Source organism: Hordeum vulgare, chromosome 1H, assembly GCF_904849725.1.
Source record: "Hordeum vulgare subsp. vulgare chromosome 1H, MorexV3_pseudomolecules_assembly, whole genome shotgun sequence".
NCBI classification, from domain to species: Eukaryota; Viridiplantae; Streptophyta; class Magnoliopsida; order Poales; family Poaceae; genus Hordeum; species Hordeum vulgare.
In genome coordinates, this window is record NC_058518.1 from 501,102,644 (window position 1) to 501,126,143 (window position 23,500).

The following is a 23,500-nucleotide window of genomic DNA, read 5'->3' on the forward strand; positions in this document are numbered from 1 at the left end:
CTTGCACTTTACTAAACCATCCACACCCAAGCTAGGATAGGATATTTCCAATTTGTGCAACCAGTGGCAGCTAAGGTGGACGGATTTATGTATGCTGAACCAAAGTCCCAAGACTTCGAGGGCAGCTTAGGAGGAGGAACTTGTGTATTTGTTGTTTTTTTTTTGTTCTGGCGAGGGTGTTTTTGGTGGTGGGCTGCTCCTACAGATTTGTAAAGTAGACGGGCTTTTTAAAATAAACGGCAAAAGTGGGCTGAGCGGGGCACACGGAGCTGGGCCAGAGGACGGTCATAGCTTTTTCTCAAGAAAAAACACAACAGGACGGCCAGGGCCACAGCTGAAATCGAGTCGCAGCAGTCAACGTGCGTCCGCCTCTGCCAAAGGACACCGGAGCGACAGACAGACCGGCCACCACCCGCGCAGCTAATCCCATCGCCGCCGAGGTCGCCTGCGACGACACCTTCCGCCGCTCCGGCGTTGCTCCGCCCACGACTCTCTCCCCCGCCGGCCAAAAAGGTCAGCAGCTCAGATCCCCTCCCCTTTCCCCCTATCGCGATTTGCGTCAAAAAGGTCGGCTGCTCATGTGCTACACCTGAGTAGTAGTAGCAGCAAATCGCCCGCCAGATCTGACCGAGTAGTCGCTCACCAAGGCTCGAGCTGATCCGTGCCTGGATCCCGATGCACTCCCACATGGCGTAGTTCATCAGCCATCCTCTGACTGTCGATCGGCTCACCCGACCCTGATCCGGAGTTATTAACCTATAGGCAGCCAGTCGGATCCCCCATGGCCCAAGATCCCCGATTCGAGCTGCGTGCATAGGCGTCAATGGCCGCAGGCTGCCGCATTCTTTGCGCCCTCCCGCCCTGCGCGAACCGTTGCTTGACTGGCGGGGCGAAGGGGGCTAGAGGACCGCTTGCCTTGCCGCAGAGTTGGGTTCGCCCTGTTGCTTCCGGAGCTCGTTTTCCCTGGAGCGGTGCAGGACGCTCGCTCAGCACGCGTACGGTTGTCCATGCCGAAGGTTCAGTTTGTGTGTTTTAGCTGCTGCCTTGCTGCTTGTGTTTGGGTTTCGGCGTTCCAGGAGGCTTGATCTGATGATAAGTCCTGGCGTTCTGCTGTCGTTGCTTATTATCTTGAATCAGAAACAAATGGTGCAGCCATACTTCTCTGTGTTTTGTAGCTAAAAAATAAAAGTAATTGGGCTGGTTTAGGTGGGAATGCCGTCATTACATTTGCCATGAAAATTACTTTGACGGCATAATTTTTTCCTTGTATACTCATAAAAAATTGTAATTGTCCATGTTGCATACTGGAGATTGTGGAAGGTTAAAAACAGTGTCGTTCTATTTGGAACAGAGGGAGTATTTTTGTAAAAATCTTAGTTCTATATACGCCATCATGCCTTTTTTTCGTTATTCTAAACACCACCAAACAAGTATTTTATGCTTCCAAAACGCCGGCCAAACTCCTGACTTCAACCGTTAATTTGAAACTGAAAGTGTTATACGGCGGGGAAAAAATCAGTTAATGATAACAATAACATACAAACCCTATGTTGCTACTCATGTTGATGAAAAGAAAAAAACAACATCATCGTTGGCATGTGATGCTGCTATTTCGATGCCAGCATTAGAAAAACAATTTATGCTTTTAGCTGAATTTAGTGATGAATAGGGTAACATCAGGAGTATCGCAGTTGAGACAATCAACAATTGTTGGAGCCTTGGAGGTGTTTAGCAGGAAGTAGTTGCTTCATTAAAACCCCATCACTTGCATGCGGTCTCTTAATGCATCGTTAATTTCTCATTATTTAAGTGTATGGTCACATTGTGGTCTGTTGAATGTATTAACCTTTTTTATTTGTATCCCTTGCTGTATCTTATATGGCTGCTTCATTATACTTAAAGTGGGCGGTATTTGATCTCTATTTCAGGGTATCCCATCATGGATGCAGCAAAGGATGCAAACCCGTCATGTAAACTCCACACAAGACTGAGACTCTGGGAGTTTGCAGACCGATATATATTTGAACCAACTGATGGTCTTGCTGACTTATATTTGTCAGTTAGTCGGGCCAGTGGATCAATGAGTTTAGTTGAAGAATTGCCACCACGTAGCCCCTCCACAAATCCTAAAGTTCAAACAGTTTATGGTGTGATAGGAGTGCTCAAACTTGCAGTTGGATCGTATTTTTTTGTGATCACTGACCGTGATTGCGTGGGGTCATACTTGGGGCATGCAATTTTTAAAGTGACAGGGCTAAAAGTCCTTCGCTGCAATGACTCGCTTAACACTTCTTCTGAGCAGGTCTAACAATGCTTATTTGCCCCCAATCAAATATTGTTTCCACCTATATTCCATCTGTTAAACATCCCGATAAACTATTAGCAGAAAAAAATGGAATCTGAAATTTCCGGACTCCTGGATGCTGCAGAGAAGACCATGGGCCTCTACTTCTCCCATGATATCAACTTAACACTTAAGTGAGTATCTTATTTATGAAACATGCCAGTTACACTTGTGTATTAGTGTCAAGCCATGTTCTCAGCTTTACTAGTTGGCATTTTGTCCCTCTCTTCATGTTTATAGTACAGACATGCTGACATGTTTTAGTTACTTATGTTCTCACTATAATTGGCATCATATCTTTGTCCCTACTATTCCAGTTCACAGACGCTGTATGATGTCGATGACGAGTTCAAATCACGTCCTCTTTGGAGACAGGTTTGATTCCTTCTCATTTCTTGCTGTAGAGTTTGCTTACACATGGAAGGCCTGACCCCTCTCCCTTCCTTGTAATATGTGAGGCTTTGTTGGTTATCACTTGTACATGTAAATACCAGTACCAGGCCATCTTTGTTATGTCCCGCTGGCTGCATTTCCAGCTATCAGTATAACTATCCTTTCACAGATTAATGAGCATTATTCTTTTCAGGCAGAGCCGAGATTTCTGTGGAATAGCTACTTGCTGGAACCTCTAATTGAGAACAAAGTAAGACCAGTCTTACCATTTATTTGTTTTTTCAGTTTTAAAGGAGTTATAACCAATGTCTGCAGAGTATTTGATTCCTACCTTGTTCCTTTTACAGCTGGACCAGTATTTATTGCCAGTCATTCAAGGCAGTATCCTTGTCTTTCATGTCCTTTACTCTTTGTAAAGGCCAGATATATAAGATGATGTATTTTTATGTTAAACTCAATGAGCCCTATAATGTGAGTTACTGCAACTTAACTAAATATCAGGTTTTCAGAATATCCAGGCAGAAGTTGGGTCAGAGAAGGTAAATGTGACCCTGATAGCACGTAGGTGCACAGAGAGGATAGGTGAGGTTTACGAGACATCAAAATAAGATTATTCACAAGTTCCCTTCAATTATATAATGTTATATCCTGATTTCTTGTTCTCGAGAAACTCAATGCCCAATGATCGAACAACACTTCATGAGGCTATTATTTAACTGAAGGTACTCGTATGTGGAGAAGAGGAGCTGATCCAGAGGGTTATGCTGCAAACTTTGTTGAATCAGAGCAGATAATGCAATCAAAAGGGTATACAGCATCCTATGTACAAGTAAGTTTCTTCAGACATACAAACAGCCTCTTTATTACCCTTTCTTTTAGTATATGTGCTAATAGTCTCGTTAGTTGGTTCTTGGTTCCAAAAAAACTTTAGCCACCTCCAAACATTAACAAATTATATGTTTTGTAGGTTCGAGGTTCTATGCCATTCTTGTGGGAGCAGATTGTTGATTTGACATACAAACCTAGCTTTGACGTTGTTAGACAAGAGGAAGCGGTGAGCTCTCTCAACTTATGCTTTGTTTTGTTGACGTTGATCAGCAATCCAAGCTGCGTTTACTATTTTCTTTCCTCTTAATTTGTCTTGGGCTTCTTTCTATGTTTCTTCAGCCTAGTGTACTTGAGAGGCACTTCAAAGACTTACAAAAGAAATATGGAGCTGTCTTGGCTGTTGATCTTGTCAATACAGTAAGTACTGTGCTCTCGGCCTTCTAGCTCAACCAATGTTCAGTTCAAGCTAAGATATATTTGCTTCAGAAAATGCCATCACACATTGCTTCTACTCCCGGTTAAGGTGTCTATTTTACAAAATTAGATTCAAATTCTTTATTTTAAAGATCGACGATTCTCATAGTCACATGTAAACGTTCGTGTTGTTTCTTTCTCTGGCATGATTTATTCCTTGACATGGAATTAAATTACCTGTTCCTTATCTTGCCAATTGGTAAAAAATAATACTCGATGAAGTGATTATTGACGGAATTTTCTTTCCACAGAGCATGAGTAGCACATTCTTTCCAAATGAGTCTGGCCTGTTAACTTTATTGTGTTTTCCATGTAATGTTCATCTTGTACCTCTCCTTTTCCTGTATGGCTATATTCAGCAAGGTGGTGAAGGTCGACTCCATGAAAAATATGCAAAATCTATCGAACCAATTCTCAGCGAAGATGTAAGGTAATGCTTTATTTTGCTGTTTGTATCTACTGTAGAGTTATCATACCGCGTCTTAGTAGCTACATGTGTATCTAAGCTTGTCACCTGCAGATATGTGCATTTTGACTTCCATCGTATTTGTGGTCATGTTCACTTCGAGCGCCTTTCTCAGTTGTATGAGCAAATTGAGGATTATCTGAAGAAACACAGGTATGTTGTCAGAAGATATACTATTTTGTGTTCCATCTTCCATGACATGCTACCAATCACTTCTGTACATTTAGGTTTGGTTTTAATTTTCTATCATAGTATGCTTTTTCCTCTTGTGCTGCAATCAGGCAATCTCTTAACCATCGAGAGATTCATGTATGCTCATTTCCTTGAAAATTACACAAATCTTAAAGCAGGAATAGGGTTGATATGACCTGCTTCCTCCTTGAGGTGTTCCAAACTAATATTCAAGTCGGGGATCGTGGCTTTACCAATTCTTTTTGTACTTTCTAGTCTAATGGTAATTGTTAATTGGTTAGCTTTGCTTGCTATTAAAGTGACATAATCTATTTGTGGTGCATGATTCTTTACATTATAGTACAACATAAAAAGCAATATCATCATACCCACAGTCATCTTATTAGCAAACAATTTATTTTCCGACTCCACTTCTAAGGTTTGGGTATTGGTTGGATGTTCAGGATATCGGTAACTGGTACCATATCGGTCAGGTGCTGAGTAGGGATAAATAGATGAATTTTCCAGTTAATTGGCTGATAAGTCACTTATTCGGCTGATAAATCAGTTAATCAGCTATTTGGTGACCTACTGAGCAGAGATTAACTGACCGAGATGCCGATTAACTGGCCGATATTTGGAACAATTATGGAACCTTTAAGGCACTAGTGCATCTGCCTCAGAAGAGCTGCATCGTATATGCTGTTTTTGATAAAACATAGTTCCTGGAAGAACATGAAAATTGAAGCATGTCTACAGTTTTACTCTTAGTACTGTCCTGTATAGCTTTTCGAGAAAACGCAAAGAGCCTTGCGTTTCTATGTATTGAAAAGGAGAGAGTTTACAGCCTCCTAAGAGGTGGTTACAGCATTGTTACATGGTGGTTTAGTGGACATTCCAGGATTGGGGCAAGACTACCCTAAGCCCTTTGTCCCCGGCTCTAGCCCAGCACCTAACCTCATCTTTGATCCTATCCAAGAGCTCGTCGAGCGACGGAGGAATATGGTCAAAGACACACGCATTCCTATGTTTCCATATCATCCAGGGCACCAGCAGCGCGACAGATCTCAGTGCCTTGCGGAGCGATGATGGAGTGGCATCCCTCGCCCTCCTCCACCAGTCCTGGATGGAGACATCGTGCTCTGGCAACGGGGCCGGGAGATGCAGCCAGGATAGTGTCTCGTGCCATGCCTGCCGCGCAAAGGGGCAAGAGAGTAGCAGGTGTTGGATGGTCCTGTCCTGTATAGCTGTTTTAGTTTTCTCCCGCTTAGGAAGAAAAGGGATTTTTTTGGTGGTTTATGTACATCCATCTACTATGTTCCCTTGTGCTTTATCTCAGAAATTCTTATTATATCCTTCGATGGTCTTTCCCTCTCATGGTATTGCTAATAATGGTGTGCTAAAGGTACTTCCTGTTGAATGAGAAAGGTGAGAAAATTCAGGAGCAGGTTGGCACTGTCAGAACAAATTGTATTGATTGTTTAGATCGTACCAATGTAACTCAGGTACATCTTTCCAACTTCCAAGTACAGTTTTTATTTCCTTATCATATAAATCTCAATTTTAACAGTAGGTCTTGTAATCCAATAACACTTTAATTAGTTCACTTGGCACGAATGACGTTATTATTACATGGGCTGTAGTTTAGCAAACAACTTATAGAGTCCAATACGTAGGATCAAGGATGACAATACGAGGGATGGGGGTGGGAATAGAAGACTTCTAAATCCTTTTAGCAATTTTTGTGTGAAAAACTCAAGAAAATTTGTTTTGTGCCATTTGCTGCCTTCATAATCTAGTATTGGCTAAGTTCATGATGCACCAACACCCTTTTTCAAGGATACTAGGTTGAGGCTATCCTAGGGTTACAAAGCAAGCAAACAATGCGATTCCAGAAATACAAAAGCACAGAGTAAAGGACAAGAGAAAAATCACACAAGGAGACAATAAGCTGTTTCTTATGGTAATCGAGTTCTTGCTGGTATTCCCTAGTCTACTTTGAGGGCAGGTGAATTGAGCTTGCTAAGGTTGCTGCTGCTCCACGCCAGTGATGGCCAGTACTAAGTCGCTCACAATTCTGCAGTAGTGGTCCTGCGTCGGGAATTAGGATGGTTCTTTCAAATCAAGTTATCTGTTTCCCTAAATAGTATTTGTTTATATATTTATCATTACCTACTTTATATTGAGATTGATTATGTCAAGAATTGTTAGTAGGAGAGTCATATATATATATATATATATATATAAGGCCATATGTTATCACTAATATTTCTCATCTCCAAGGCTCAATATGTTTGTTAGACAAATCCTTTGTCCCTGTCTCTGTGGTGCAGTTAACTGCATGACAGGGTCACCCTGTTTAGCTCATGGTCATGGATAACTAGGCATTATATTTATTTCTACCTTGATAAATTCTTTTGTCATGGAGTATTCATCTGTTACTACCGTTCTTTCTTTTGTTTTAATGTTTTATATATACCTCTTCCGTCTGTCGAACTTACAGTTCTCATACGTTAAGCTGAACTTTGCTGATAATCTCCACTGTGACAAAACAGAGCATGATTGGGAGAAGAGTTCTGGAGAGCCAACTTCAACAAATAGAAGTTTTTGGTATTAACGATACAATAACCAAGTATCCAGCTTTTGATACAAGCTACAAAGTTTGTGAGTATTATGTTCATATTTACTAGCCTGAGTTTTTCTCATTTGTATGTCTCCCATGCTTTTGTTGTACTCCCTCCGTCCCAAAATAAGTGTCGCTGCTTTAGTACAAAATATGTACTAACTTAGTACTAAATTTGCGTCACTTATTTTGGGACAGAGGGAGTATATTTGAACGGTGTTACTGAAATGGAAAAATCATTTTCCAGTGTGGGCCAATCATGGAGATGCAATAAGTATTCAGTACTCCGGAACTCCTGCTTTGAAGGGAGATTTTGTTCGGTAATTTCTATAAACGCAATTTGCATGTTCTTATTGTAAGTGCATTATATTTACATCTATTGCTAGTCTTAGTTTCTCCCTTTTCCAGAAAGCCTGGGAACTACTCTCAGTTTTCGCGTTGCAAATAGGAGTATTAGTATTTTCACCATTATGTTCACAGCTCAACCACAGCAAATCTCTATAGTCCATACCAGTTTCACCGAGATAGCGAGCAACTGTAAAGATGTATTTTACTGATCTGTGGTGCAAAGTCTCCATCATTGTGGCAAACTGGCAATTGAAAATACCCTTTGGGTAGTATCTTTTTGTTAATGTCAATACCTATCAGAGAAAATGGGCCTAGGATAACAGATAACTATCGTTGAAGTGATATGCTTCTGTTCTTGGAACTCTCCTATATTACTGCTACTTATTGTAAGCTCATTTTATTGCTTATTTAGACACTTCTGCTGAAACATAGGGGTGATAATATATTTATGTTCTCTGTATTTTACAATCATTATTTTTCTCTACAAGATACGGGGAGCGAAGTGCCAAGGGAATTTTCAATGATCTCCAGTATTCACTTGCTAGATACTACTTGAACAACTTCGTAGACGGGACGAAGCAGGTATGCAGCTGACCTTTTTATGCATGTGCGACTCGTGAGTATGTCGCTATATCAGTAGCCAAGTAAATTCATGATTGAGACTTTGTTGATTCGTCATCTTGATGGTGCCAAACATCAAACTATTGGTAGCTTATGGTGACATTTAGTTGTTCATTGAATAGTGCGAATGCAACTAATTAGATATCATGAAATCTGTTTGACACATGGAAAAAATGCATTATAAATGGACTATTATGTTTGAGGAGGGCCTTGTTGGCCAAGCAAGCATCCTCCGTAATTTTATGTTGCTTAGGTTTCCAAATCTAGCGGACAACACGCAGGCAACATTTATTGAACTTACTTCCAGTAAAAAAACTGAACTAGGATGCAAGTGCCTCATTATTTATTTATGTCTATTTGTTGGTTGTCCTTTATAGGATGCCATGGATCTTCTTCAAGGACGTTACATCACATCTGTTAGTCGAGACATGGCACCTCCAGCAAAAGCAGGATTTGTAGAGAGCTATGCGGTGAGTACAATTTTACTATTGCTTTCTGCTCTTACCTGTCAGATTGTGAAGTTTTCGTTGGAAGATGGAAATGCCTATTTAGTATTCTAGGATAAGTCAGCTCTGGAATATTTCTGATATGTACCTGGCGTTTAGGGTGAGCTGTTACTAGGCACAAGATTGCAGACACTTAATACTCACTTTAGCTCCGGAATAGTTGTGTATGGTAGACAGCTAGAATGGATGCAGAGACGGGTTTCGTCTATTTTCCCAATAGAAAAGATCTCTCACTTGTACTATTCCTCTTTTACAGTCCGCCCGCCTTGCTTTTGCATTGGTTTCCGGAGCTTTTATATTCATGATGATGTCACTGATGCACGGTAAGATTTCTCAGTCTGCTGAATGCCTGAAATATGTGCTTGCTATGATTTGCTTGCATTCCGTCAACTAGTACTTGCTATGATTTGCTTGTCTGCTTGTGATAATTATATCAACTAGTGCTTGCTATGATTTGCTTGCATTCTGTCAAGCAGAAACTTATGAAGTCTGTTTTTTGAGAACTCTTTGGGTGCAATGCTGTACACACAAGTTTTGCCCCTAAATAATTGCATCGCACTAGTAAAAACTAGTACATTTTGCCAAAATCCAGTTTGGGCAAGTTTCTTGCAGTTCTTTCCACATTTCAGTGGATTAATAGAAGAGTCATGCTGTTACTACAGTATGTCCGGTGGGTTTTACATACTTTGAACTGTGTCACTTGGAAATCAAAGCATGTGTCAAGTGCGTATCAAAGCTCCAGTGGATGCGTCTGTAGCATTCGTTACATACTTGGTATCATCACCGTTACGGTTATCCATAACAGTTTGCAAGTTGTAACTCAGTTCTCCCAGGTGATTGCAACTAAAATGACATGTTTATGCCTTGATGGAAAATAATGTATGCATTCGTTACATACTTGGTATCATCACCGTTACGGTTATCCATAACAGTTTGCAAGTTGTAACTCAGTTCTCCCAGGTGATTGCAACTAAAATGACATGTTTATGCCTTGATGGAAAATAATGTATGCATTCGTTACATACTTGGTATCATCACCGTTACGGTTATCCATAACAGTTTGCAAGTTGTAACTCAGTTCTCCCAGGTGATTGCAACTAAAATGACATGTTTATGCCTTGATGGAAAATAATGTATGCATTCGTTACATACTTGGTATCATCACCGTTACGGTTATCCATAACAGTTTGCAAGTTGTAACTCAGTTCTCCCAGGTGATTGCAACTAAAATGACATGTTTATGCCTTGATGGAAAATAATGTATGCATTCGTTACATACTTGGTATCATCACCGTTACGGTTATCCATAACAGTTTGCAAGTTGTAACTCAGTTCTCCCAGGTGATTGCAACTAAAATGACATGTTTATGCCTTGATGGAAAATAATGTATGCATATAACTCAACTGCAACCCCAGTTGCCCTGGTTGATTATACCATGGATAGATGTCAACGTGGGAGAATGCATGGATGCATGCATATAACTCAATTGCAATCTCTCTCTTTGCTGCAGCTCGGCACGATGCTCGTCATTTACTGCTGTCACTTCTCTGGGCTGGTCTTTGCATTGGCATCACACACTTTGTGAGAAGCAACGGTCGGGTGTTCACAAACCGGCCCCGTGCCCACAAGTCACGCCCTTGATGGAAGCAGGCGAGTGATAGATTATCATTCATCCACATTCATCAAACAATGGCAGCACTCCACTTTTTTTTCTATGTAAAGAAGATGTAATTGGTGTCCATCCTTTTTCTCATGAAGATTGTGTTGTATATTATATACTTATTCTTTGTTACTTAAGTCCACGCTAACAAATCGATTGTTGGCCAGTAAACAAACAGCTGTTGCTAGTTAGCAAAGAAGTATCAGGACATAGTTACAGCTTGTCGTGTATTTATGCTAATGTGTGCAAAATGATGTTTCTCCAGAGCTTGATCTTGCAAGTGTTGAATATTTTTTTTGCCGTCTTGTGAATGAAACTATGCCTCCTGTGTGTGACAGTTAACTATACCTTATTCAGACATAAGAGAGATGACATTAGGCATGTGTGCTTTTGTAATTTTTTTTAGGAAAAACTTTGCTTGTGCCACTCTAGAATTTGACGCCTCACTTTTGTAGCTCTTAACTTTTGACAATACATCACAAATGCCACTATGTGGCAAAAGCAACCATTTTTCATCTTACTCTTGTCGCAAATATTTAGAAATTCAAAAATTGTGGAAAGAGTTCAAAAATTCGACTCCGCTGGGGATCGAACCCAGAATCTCTGGTTTCGTAGACCAGCGCCTTATCCATTGGGCCACGGAGTCTTTGTGTGTTGATTAATCAACAACAGAAACAGGGACCATAGAAAGGGTAGCAGTGCTCAACACTATAAGCCTATTTGAAAATGGAAAACTCTTGTAACCAACAACGGGATGATTTCTAACTCTTCATCAGCCGCTTGTTTGTGCGACACGTACGTGCCTCCTGTCTTTGGGGGTCCTCACACCGCCCTTGGTTTCTCTTATCTCCAGCCGAGAGACGCACAACCACGTAATGCTATGCTGCCTCTCTCAAGTGATGCAGCCAAATCATGCACATCCCAAGAGAAAGTGAGGTAGAGGGAGCCTGGCCGGGGCGGCGAACTGAGAGCATGGCCGTCGCTTGACGTCTGGATGCTATGGGAGTCGTCGGCTGGGGCTGCAATATTGGAGCCCGGCACCACGACGCCCGAAGCTGCAATGGGGCGGGCGGCAACGCTCGCCGCCACCGGTGCTGCAATGAAGCGGGCAGCAACGGAGTGGGTGCTATTGCTGACGGTGCGACAAGTCGACAAGGGCGACCCTCGCCACCAGCGCAATGAAGCGACCATTGCTGCTAGCGACATGACAAGTCGAGAACGGTGGCGCCGCAATGAAGCGGGCATTGTTGCCGGCAACATTGCAACGGAGCGGGCGCTACTGCATGCCTACGGCGCGACAAAAGTCGAGGACGGCTATGGTCTCCACCGGTGCAATGAAGCGGGCGTTGCTGCCAGCGGCGCGGCAAGTCGAGGACGGCGGCGCTGCAATAAAACGTCGATGGAGCCATCGACGACGGGGTTGCTGCGTGGCGGGGATGCAACACTATGGCGGCGTCGCGCCTTGATGGTGTTGTGCTTGTCTGGGATGCAACATCGCCGCTGCTTTGATAGTATCGACATCGTTGCCATGTTGAGGACGTGATGTAGTTGTGTTGGTTACGTGGAGTTAACATCGCCGTTGCTGCGATATTATCGGCGTCGTTGCCATGTTGAGGATGTGATGTACTCCCTCCATTTCAAAATATAAGACCTTTTAGAGATTACACTAGGAGACTACATACGGAGCAAAATAAGTGAATCTACATTTTAAAATATGTCTATGTACATCTGTATGTAGTTCATAATGCAATATTTAAAAGGTCTTATATTTAAGAACGGAGGGAGTAGTTGTGTTGGTTACGCGGAGTTGGAGTCGCGTTTGCTGCTTTGTGATGCTTGTGCTGGAATGGTGGATGCGAGGCAATGGGACGAAGACGCACTGCTGTGTTTGCTTTTAATCGAACGGCCACTTGTGCGTTGATCAAACGGCTGGCTAGCCGGATGATTTCCTAAAGAAATCATCCAACTGATTTGTAGCAGTCGGCCTTTGAAATCCATCCTCCGATTCAGAGCGGAGCGACATGTAGCAGTAATTTGGAGAGCTACTACCCCGGTGTTCCGCACGCTCCGCTCCGTCCTGCATGAGTGAAGTGGTGCCCAACACGGCCTATATGTAAGTGTGAAGGCAAAAATTATCCATGAAACTGTGTGCAAGTGTAAATATAATACGCTCTTGTATATTGGGCACAAGAATTAATAGTGGGTGAATACCCCACATTGCTTATCTCTTTTGTTCAAAAGGGAACTAAAAGTATAACTTCTTTTCCTCCGAACCAAGCCATGCAAGCGAAGGAGAAACCAAAATAGAAACAAATGCATTCTTCGCACTTTTAATATTTTTTATAAGAACATCCATGACCTATATATGCGCAACTTTGAAACTGTACAGATATGTAGGAAACAGGTGCACGCACCATGTCAAATAAAAAACATTTTTTCTGATCTTATATAGTATGTAAAAAAAAAATGTTTATATTGGACACAGGAATGAGGAGTGTCAGTAAATCCTCCACATTGCACATCTCTTTTCCTCACAGATTACCTTAATTTCCTTCCCTAATCATAGCAGGTAAGCGCAAGAAAAGTTGATTTTTTTTTACAATCTCCAGTCCCTAACATTCTGGTAAGAACATTTAGAAAGTGTGCTTAACCATATATAAGAACAACAACTTGCATAAATTAGAATGGTTCTTAGCCAGTTATTAGCCACAGAGTCATTGCCTGTTGATGAAATGAAATTGCACAACCACACAACTTGTCCGGGCAACCAAAATTATCCATGAAACTGTGTGGAAGTGTAAATAAAATAGGCTCATATATATTGGGCACAGGAATTAATAGTTGTGTCAATTCCCCACATTGCTATTCTCTTCTCTTCAAAAGGGCACTAAAAGTATACCTTATTTTCCTCCCGAAAGCAAGCCATGCAAGCACAGGAGAAACCAAAAAAGAAATAAAGGCATTCATCGCACTTTTAACATTTTTTATAAGAACACCCATGACCTATGCTCAAGCATGAAATCGTACAGATATGTAGGAGACATGTGCATGGGCCATGTCAAATATTTTTTTTCTCTGATTTTATAAATGTAAAAAAATTCTTCACATTGGACACATGAATGAGTATGAGTGAATCCTTCACATTGCCCACCTATTTTTCTCACAGATTACCTCAATTTCCTTCCAAAAGCAAAGCATGTTTTTCGTTAAAGCCACAGCAAAGCATGTAGGTTGTAAGCACAAGATAAGTTGGGAAAAAAAATACAATTTCCTGTCCCTAATATTCTGGTAAGAACATTCATAAGGTGTGCTTAACCATATATAAGAAAAGCAGCCTGCATAAATTCGAATGGCCATGTTATCAACCTAACCCTTTGTATCATAAAACAGACACAAACGCCCACAACATTAACAAGTTTCTTGTCAGCCAGAACCTGAATAATTAACAAGTTTCTTGTCCATGCTCAAAAGAGGAGAGAACTGGAAGTTTTGTAGCATGCCACATAATAGAGGTAGTCTCTACAACAACCATCTTCGATCTCGCTAAGTTTCCCAGCGATGATGTCGCACGACAAAAGCTTCATTCGAACCTTGTCAACAAGGAAGAGAACCTTTCTTTCCGAATCAAGAGCGACAATCTGATAATCAATCCAACGGAACCCGCCCTCAGCGCCACTGTGAAGCAACTCGCTCCTTCCAAATGGATTGCCCACACTAAGACGATACTTCAAAGACCATTTGTAGGAATCACAAGTATCAAGATTGAAAACTGCAACTGTATGACCGCATTCCTCTGGAAGTGCACACTGCAAGAACCCTGATGATTGGCCAAAACAACCGGATGCAAGATCTGAATGGCCATGCGGCAACTTCATAGTAAAATGACGGGGTGGTATTCCAGAGCCCATTACCTCCAACCCCAGAATGTCATCCCCGCCTGTGTGCACGTACAACACTCCTCCTATAAAGTGGTGTGGACTACAAATGTCTATAAAAGGACTCCATGCAGCATCCACAATCCATGTGGATAGGTCAGACGAGAACACCTTAAGTTTACTCATATCGAGTGCCCAATAACCAACAAACTTAAATACATAGAATTGTGACGACCAAGATGGATCGAAGGCCAAAAAAGCATCACTCACGAACTCAGCTGGGCCAGGGTGCTTATTAGGAAGTGATCTCCACTCCTGTGTTGCAGGGTTACACACGGTGAAGCCGCGGCAAGCTTTCGGATAAGTATAACTGCTCTTGTAATGACAAAGAACTAGGCCATTGCAACAGTCCACAAATTCTAAATGCTCATGGTGCGGCAAGAATGTAAGAGCTCCATCAATTTCCTCATCATTTGGCGACAGGCTAACAAGTTGGGCAATAGACGAATCTTCGCGTCCGTGAAAAAGACCAGTGGGAATTTTCGGCAGTTTCCGTTGGTAGTGTGGATCAGAGGCGAAGGCAAGCCAGGCCTTGCTGACACATTTGAAGCGGCAGAAAGACTTGAACGGCACCCGAGAGAGGATTTCCACGAAAAGATCATCAGTTAGAGCAGCAGCAGCAATCACCTTCTCAGAATCCATCTTTTTGGCAGAATACTGAAAGGCAAAATTGGCAATGTCAAAATACAAAAGAAAACATTTTTGACCATGGTAAATTGACAATAAGTTACTCCTCAGTTTCTAAATATAAGACGTTTTAGATATTTCAATACGGACTACATATGGATGTATATAAACATATTTTAAAGTATAGATTCACTCACTTTGCTCCGTATGTATTGTTTATATTGAAATATCTTTAAAAGGCTTATATTTACAAACGGAAGGAGTGCTAAATAACGACGTTGATTGGCCTAGTAGTCGGGGTGTTTGACAGATTGCAAGGGGGGCTAATGGAGTACGTATATCTTGCTCTTAAGTGGATCTGGTAGCTAGGGTTTACTTGGGTGCAAAATCACGGAACGATCAGGGACTGGGCACGAACCTGTAGGAGGGGGTTGAGTTGCCGCGGCGACGGCCAAGACGACGGGCGGCGCAGGCGGAAGATAGTAGCAATAATCTTGCCTGCCTAGTACTAATAGGGTGTCAACGTACGTACGTACGTGTTGGAGTTGGCTTCAAGTTTTATTCGATTTGAAAGTGATCATATTAGAGTCCGGATAGGTTGTTTGCTGCAAATCTTGTACGAGTCGGCTAGCTAGACGGTGCGTAAGACAAACATCAATCGGTCAACGCAAACGGATGCAGTATTGCCTTTTTTTTGGGTCCGTTTAGATCGGTCAGGCGAATTTGTGATCCTATTTTCATAGATACGTCCAACACATACGGCACGTTTCAAATAATACGTCTAGAAAAACATAGAAATCACACTTAAAAACTTAAACATGAAAATAACTTAAATTAAAAACAAAACCTAGATCTTCTAGTACGGGCCATCACCGCCGTCTTAGCTTACACATATTAATGTTATTGTAAACATCCTTGATTCTGTTGTCTACTCGAGACAAAGAATACCCATAATAATACATAAAATCTAGATTGATGCATGTGTCAAGTGCGTATTAAAGCTCCAGTGGATGCGTCTGTAGCATTTGTTACATACTCCCTCCATCCGGAAATACTTGTCTTAGAAATGTACAAAATGGATGTATCTATAACTAAAATAAGTCTAGATACATCTACTTCTAGGACAAGTATTTCCGGACGGAGGGAGTACTTGGTACCATCACTGTTACGGCTATCCACATCAGGTCGTAAGTTTTTTTTGAACGGTCATCTGGAGAAAAGGATCCCCACCTAAACATATTACTCAAAAAGCTGTCAAAGATAAGAACCATCCTTTAAACTTCGGCTAATCCAGTTTATAAGGGAAATCGGATCAAAAACCTAAACAAACTCACCTCGTTTATGAGAAAAACCGAGCCAAAAACCATACAGGTAACAAGGTTATGGAAGATGAGAAAAAAATATTAACCACGAGAAGGCATGACCTAGCTAGTAGGCAGAAAGACCAACATCACGAGAGACACAATCACACAAGTAGATGTGGGATGTTGTAAAAGGATCACAATATCAAGACTCTGCAAACAACCTAACGCACCGTACCGGCGTGCGTACCGAGCCCCACGGCACAATAGAGGATCAACCATAATCAATGAGTGCCAAACCTAACACGAACCTTGACTAGGAGATTCGTCACGGGAGATCGAAACGATTAGCAGGTTGGGGAAGCATCATTGCGTCGTCATTGAGCAAAGGTGAACTATGCCAACACTAAGAATTTGAAGCTTGCAGCAGCACAACGGAAACCATGGGAGGGTCTTGAGCATGCCAACAGGACGAACACGAACCAAGGTCTTGAGCAAGCACGGATGTCACACAAAGGGCAGACAAAGAGAAACACATGAAGAAGAACACAACCAACACAAAGGGGGTCTAAACTTCCATCTTTATCTGACCTAGCAAGGGGATCCTTTAACGTTGGTTGTCTTGTCGCCACCCAACAACACCCCAAGGAGAGAGGTGTCGTACGGGAACGAAGTGATCCGAAGAGGATCACACCCCGCTAACCCGGCTTCAGAAGGAAGAATCAGAACCACACGTCAAGGGATAGTTGAGCTCACGAGGAGGAAACAGATGGCCGCCCTACGACACTAAAGTCATCGCCGCCAAGCCCCAATAAACACCACCGGACAACCACTGCCGACCTCAAGCCAATCGCACCACCACCATCACTACCACTGCTGGTCCCTCCGGCTGATCCGTACTCCAAAAATGATGCCCACAAGAGGGGAACGACACAATATGCCGCCATCATCCGATCTGAGAGCACAGTCCGAGGCTTCCCTCGGAGCAGGAGATGGTAAGGGAGAGGAGCACATCATCACAGCAACGCCTTCAAGAAGGTAGCGACGCCTACGGACGTTGCCACTCCCGGCTCCAACCATAATCAGAGACACACTTTTGCGTGGTATCGTCATCCACTCCATAGGCCAAACCAACTGGCCCCACCATCAACCGCGTGAGTGAACCACCGTCACCAGCCGCATGCCTTTTTCCACACACATCCGTGCCCCCTAGACGAGCTGCCACCATGTCACCGAGTATCAGCCACCATAGCGCCAAGATGCTGGTTGGGCAGGACCAAACCAGCAGGGACGCAAATCTGGTGACTCATGGGCCACCGCCGAAACCTCGAGACGGCAAGCACCAGGGCCAGCAGCAGCCACGCCGCATTCCAGATCCAAACTGGCCATGGGGCTGAGCAGCCACTTAGCAGTCGGACCACAGCTGCGCCACACGAGGAGGCACACATGGCACACCACCTCTATCTTCCCCCTGCCACAAAGCACCAGCGGCACACGCTAAGGAGCGTCGCGCTGCCCCCACTTCACAAGTCCCCTGCTCATGAAGGAACAACTCTGGGACGCCAGAACCCCCCCGCCGCCAGATCCGCGCGGGCTTTGCCCTGTGGAGGCCATCGGGCGGCGGCGAGGGGAGGGGAAGCAAGAGGTAGGCCTTGCTGCGGCGGGGGGAGCGCTGTCGCCCGAGTCACCCTGGGGAGGATGACGCGGGGCTAGGAGGAAGGGGAGCCGACTTTGAGCATGACCAAGAGTCCTCGGTTTGCATGTTGTAACTCAGTTCTCCCAGGTGATTGCAACTAAAATGACATGTTTATGCCTTGATGGGAAATGTATGTATTTAACTCAACGACAACCTCCATTGTTCTGGTCGATTGTAGGGCTGGACCAAAAGCTCGTAACTCATGAGCTTAATGAGCGTTCGATATCTCGGCTCATTATGCTCATGGCTTGCTTCTTAATGAACAGAGTCAATCATCAATTTCAGCTGTTAAGCTTAGCAAACAAGCTAACGAGTTTCATGAGTAGCTTGTTAAGCTCGTTAGTAACCGAACAACACATATTTTTATCTTACGTAATAAAGTTTTTAAAGCATCTCTGTCCATCTATTCAATTCAATTGACATAATAGGCAACAAACTAGTGTATTAATTGCCTTTTGTAATCATCATTTTCCTTCTTAAAGACAACATCTACACACTCAATATGTAGACCATAACACATCAGTATCTGTTAACGAGCTCTCACGAGTTTAACAAGCTTCAAACGAACCAAGACGAGCAGGTTTCTGCTTGTTAATCTTAACGAGCACGAGCTTAACGAGCCGAGCAGCTTGTTAATCCACCCCTAGTCGATTGTACCATACGTAGATGTCAATGTGGAAAGTGCATGGATACGTATAACTCAATTGCAATCTCTTTCTTTCCTGCAGTTCGGCATAATGTTCGTCATTTACTGCTGTACTTCTGTGGTCTGGTCTTTGTATCGGCATCGCACACTTCGTGAGAAGCAATGGCCCCGTGCCCACAATTCGTCACGCCCTTGATGGAAACAGTGCTCAATGCTATATCAAAGTGCGAAGGCAAAATTATCCATGAAATTGTGTGAAAGTGTAAATAAAATACGCTCTTGTATATTGGGCACCAAAATTAACAGTGTTTTTTTTTGAATAGAAAGGCGTTCCCCCTGCCCCATCTTTTCAGTGTGTGAATTCCCCACATTGCTTGTCTCTTGTGTTCAAAGGGAGAGTATTAAACCAAAAACTACCACAATTCACGCAACGTGTCCAGGAACTACCATAATTCATTTTTGTGCGAAAAAATACCACTTCCAGCCTAATTAGTGGCAAAAACTATCAAATTTTTTAACTGCCCGTTTTAGCGTTTTTAACTGTTTTACTGACTTCCCAGGCCCGCATGTCAGGTGCCAGCATGGTGTTCCCGGGGTCACCGATTCACAGGTTCCCGCTGGCGTCGTCCGACCTGGACAGCACCCTGCTGGCCTCCTCCTCGGCGTTCCCCTACTACTTCCTCGTGGCGCTCGAGGCCAGCGGCTACCTCCGCACCCTCGCGCTGCTCCTCCTCTACACTGCCTTCTCCGAGCCGGCCGTCATCGGGCTGCTCGTCTTCGCCACCTTTGCGGGGCTCTGGGTGCGGGCCGTGGAGGCTATCGCGAGGGGCGTCCTCCCGCAGCACTACACCGTCGGGGTGCGCGCCGACTCGTGGGAGGTGTTCCGGGGGTGCGGCACCGGCAGGCGGGTCGTGGTCACCGCGTCGCCCGCGGTCATGGTCGGCCCGTTCGTCCGCGAGTTCCTGGGGGCCGAGGTTGCCGGGACGGAGATCGGGACCTGCTGTGGGCGCTTCACGGGGCTTATATCAGCGGCGGGGTGCTCATCACCGGGAGAGGGAGGTCGTGGAGCGGTTGTTTGCCGGCGGCGGCGCTAGGGTTCGCTCGAGCCGCACCCTGGGGAGCGACGCGGGCTAAACTTTTTAACTGGCACCTGACATGCGAGCCCGGGAAGTCATGAAAACGGTTAAAAACGCTAAAATGGGCAGTTAAAATTTTTGGTAGTTTTTTTTGCCATTGATTAGGCTGAAAGTAGTATTTTTTCGCACAAAAACGAATTGTGGTAGTTCCTGGGCCGTTGGCGTGAATTATGGTAGTTTTTGGTTAAATACTCTAAAAGGGAACTACAAGTACCTTACTTTCCTCCCGAAACCAAGCACAGGAGAAACCAAAAAGGAAACCAAGGCATTCCTCGCACTTTTAACATTTTTTTATAAGAATACTAGTAAAAGGGTCCGTGCGTTGCACCGGGTGTAAATAAAATATGCTTAGACAGTTGGAAAAACTACCACTAAAACAAAATTGCAATCAGTCAAACAACCATATAAAAATAATTTTTTCAAATAATTTTGGTTTAAAATAATTTTTCAGTTTCTAAATCTCATATCATTATCAGAAAACAAACTAATAAGTAAACATGGATATGCTCTTCCTTGATTTTTCACATGGCAAGTTGAAACACTTTTTGTTGTCAAAATCGAAGTACAATATCGAAAGTATTGGGATAAGATTTCCAATCAAAGTTGACGAATGATTTTGGTTTAAATAGTCAACAAAACAATGCTATTAGATCTGATTGCTACATGTCTAAGGCTCAATGTTTCCACATTCCATGGTAATTAAAGTAGAATAATTAGAATTTTTATTACAGTTATGACTACATCAAGGACTAAATGAAACATGTACAGGCCGACCATCATTTTCTTAAGTATTTCCCTTTGCTATTATTTCAAGCTGCATAGGATTACATTCAACATAACTTAGTATGTATTTCTACCAAGTTAATCTGGAGAATATATGATGGTGGTATTAAAACCATTATTTCAAGTCAAGAGAAGTACTTGGTGTTGCACTCAAAGCTGAGATCGCAGGCCCGTAGTAGCCTTGAGTAGGAATGCAGCAAGTCCCCTTGCGAGCCCAGAAGAGATGAATCTCAAGAAAGTTCTTCGTGACAGGAACAATGTAAAGAGACTGAAAACATAACAGTGACATTTTGAACCCAAAATGAAAGCCGAGAGAACCTACTAAATATACTTAAGATGTTGAGGATATATTGAAATATGGACGAACCTGTTGCTGGAACTATCAACCACGAAATTATTTGTCACCAGATTCAGATTCCTAAGTAGAAGGAACAACAGGCAAAAAATCAGAAGGCATTGATCGTACTTCATACCATATTCAGGACTTCTTTGCGATAGCTTAAATAAGAAAAGTTAATTTATGCATAAATTTTGAGCTAGTCTGTAAGATTAATGTCTCACTTCACTCAGAATAGGAGCCATAGGCATCTTAAACAATTTTATAAATACTTGTAAGATAAATGCACCAAAACAGTGTTTCAGGTATATCAAATATGGTTCTCGCTTATTTCATTTGTACATTATAAGCCTAGCAAGTAAGCTCAGGGGCCTAACTTAGACCAAACGTGCCCTTAGTTGGGCTATATTTGATTGAGCAAAAAAGGAAAGTTTCAGGACTTGGAACTTACAATTGTGAATCTTTAGCCCAAGAAGGAACAGTTCCTGAGGGCTGGTTGTAAGAAAAATCTCTACAAAGTAAAAAACATGAACACTAGTGGAAAACGGGCCTTTGGCCGGGACCCTTTAGTCCCGGCCTGCCTCTGGGCCGGGACTAAAGGCCCGGCCACGTCGCCCCAATTCTCAATGCCTCCCTCGAGGCTTTAGTCCCAGCCCGTAAGGAGCCTTTAGTCCCGGTTCGTGTCCCAAACCGGGACTAAATGGCTACGCGGTGGGCAGCCCGCATGTGCGCCACCTTTAGTCCCGGTTCGTGTCCCAAACCGGGACTAAAGGTCTGACACGTGGTGTTCCGTGTTGGTGGCAACCGTTCGTATCCCCTTTAGTCCCGGTTGGTGGCTCAACCCGGAACTAAAGGTCTGACACGTGGCCTGCCGTAGTGGTGGCAACCATTGGTATCCCTCTTTAGTCCCGGTTGGTGGCTCAACCAGGGACTAAAGGCCCAAACGGTTTGCATCCCGCTGCCCAAAACCACAACCGAAGCAGAGTCTCCGTCGCGTCGCCATTTCTATGTTCTTCTTCCTCTCTCGCTCTCGCTCTGTTCTTCCCCTCTCTTCTTCCCTTCTCTTGTTCCACCATGCCAACTCGCTTTGGAGAGGTGCTCGCACATGGCAAGACCAAGCTCGATGTCGTGTACACGAACGAGAGCAGGGAGGTGCCGCATTTTCTTAGACAGTTGAAGGAATGGCTTGACGCCGCAGTGGATCATGAGAAGTTCTTGGGGCTTGATCTGGAGTACACAGCCGATCAACGCGGTGTTGCCATCATCCAACTATGTTTCAAACACCATGTCTTGATCTTCCAATGGGCGAGGTAAGTTTTGAGGCTTTCTTTGATCCAAGGTAATGACATTGTAAGTTTATTTGTTTCAATCATAGTTGGTTCCCTTCAAATAGTTGTAGTGAAACAATTTTGATTAGTTGAAGGGGAACACAATCTGATTCGAATAGTGTTCCATAATCTGAAAAATCGTATTAGAATCAACTAGTATTTAATATGTTCCATTGGAATCATAGTTGGTTCGCTTCAAATAGTTGTAGTGAAACAATTTTGATTAGTTGAAGGGAACACAATCTGATTGGAATAGTGTTCCACAATCTGAAAAATCTGATTGGTTCAATATGTTCCATTGAAATCATAGTTGTAGTGATACAATTTTATGCGGTGTTCTTTGATCCAAGGTTATGAAAATTACATATAGCTAGTGATCTCTCTAGGTTCCATTGGATAGCAATATGATATGTCATAGTCATGAAAATTGCATATAGCTAGTGATCTCTCTAGGTTCCATTGGATAGCTATAGTGATCTCTCTAGGTTCCATTGGATAGCAATATGCAATATGTCTAGCTTATTGAATATTTGCAAAACCGTGGGAGAATATATATATATATATATATATATATATATATATATATATATATATATATATATATATATATATATATATATATGTCATAGTTAATTTACGGTTTCTTGATCAATTCGTAGGATATGAAAATTGCATAGGATAGCAATATGTTCTATTTGAATCCTAAAGATAATTTTCTCTTTAGTTGTAGTGAAACATGTTTCCCTATTGCAGCAGTATGTAACATTTGTTCCATTTTAATTTGTTTCTGTTGTAGTAGTGACAAGCATTGTCCAGAACTCATTGACTTCCTTCGCAGCGGCATCACTTTTGCTACCGTTGACATAACGAACGACAAGCTGAATATGAGGTACAACTTCGGTATTGAGATACCAACTGGTTGCCTCATTGATCTCCAAACGGTATTCAGGCTTCGACATGTCAGGACTTCGATGGCTCATATGGCAGTTGCCTTGATCGACGAGGAGTATGGTAATATGAAGACCAATTTCCCAAAGTCTCAACACAAACTTTGGGAGAAGGCCCCACTTGATCGTATAAACATTGAGTATGCAGCAAAAGATGCAGACGTTTCATACGAGTTGTACCGCAAGATTCGAGTCGTCAACTATGGCCAGCGTCACCTCGAATAAGGTGGACATTCTGATTCAGACGATTCAGACGAGTAGTGTTCTCAACGTCGAACACTTGTATATATATATCTATGATAGCTATTATTATGTACTGTTTGGACTAG

At 42.9% G+C, this 23,500-nt stretch overlaps 1 protein-coding gene and 1 non-coding gene across 2 annotated transcripts; one reads left to right on the forward strand and one right to left on the reverse strand.

The window, feature by feature from the left end:
• Positions 1 to 318: 318 nt before the first annotated feature.
• On the forward strand, positions 319 to 10,701 carry LOC123450467 (phosphoinositide phosphatase SAC7-like). Its single transcript, XM_045127704.1, has 19 exons — positions 319 to 513; positions 1,929 to 2,302; positions 2,387 to 2,478; positions 2,662 to 2,719; positions 2,931 to 2,987; positions 3,085 to 3,118; positions 3,239 to 3,319; positions 3,460 to 3,566; positions 3,705 to 3,791; positions 3,905 to 3,982; positions 4,399 to 4,469; positions 4,560 to 4,658; positions 6,082 to 6,181; positions 7,232 to 7,340; positions 7,547 to 7,619; positions 8,136 to 8,229; positions 8,646 to 8,738; positions 9,031 to 9,097; positions 10,286 to 10,701. Exons 2-19 carry the CDS (start codon positions 1,940 to 1,942, stop codon positions 10,414 to 10,416), a joined length of 1,794 nt encoding a protein of 597 aa, XP_044983639.1. The 5' UTR covers positions 319 to 513; positions 1,929 to 1,939; the 3' UTR covers positions 10,417 to 10,701.
• A 307-nt stretch (positions 10,702 to 11,008) lies between these two features.
• Positions 11,009 to 11,081, reverse strand: TRNAR-ACG. The gene has a single exon. It is a non-coding gene; the product is annotated as a tRNA-Arg (tRNA).
• Positions 11,082 to 23,500: the final 12,419 nt, after the last annotated feature.

Excerpts from the sequence above, each read along its gene's own strand:
- LOC123450467 (XM_045127704.1), top strand. The coding sequence starts at position 1,940 with ATGGATGCAGCAAAGGATGCAAACCCGTCATGTAAACTCCACACAAGA. Across the intron at positions 4,470-4,559 it reads ATTCTCAGCGAAGATGTAAG|ATATGTGCATTTTGACTTCC; the intron begins GTAATGCTTTAT and ends TGTCACCTGCAG. Across the intron at positions 8,739-9,030 it reads GATTTGTAGAGAGCTATGCG|TCCGCCCGCCTTGCTTTTGC; the intron begins GTGAGTACAATT and ends CCTCTTTTACAG.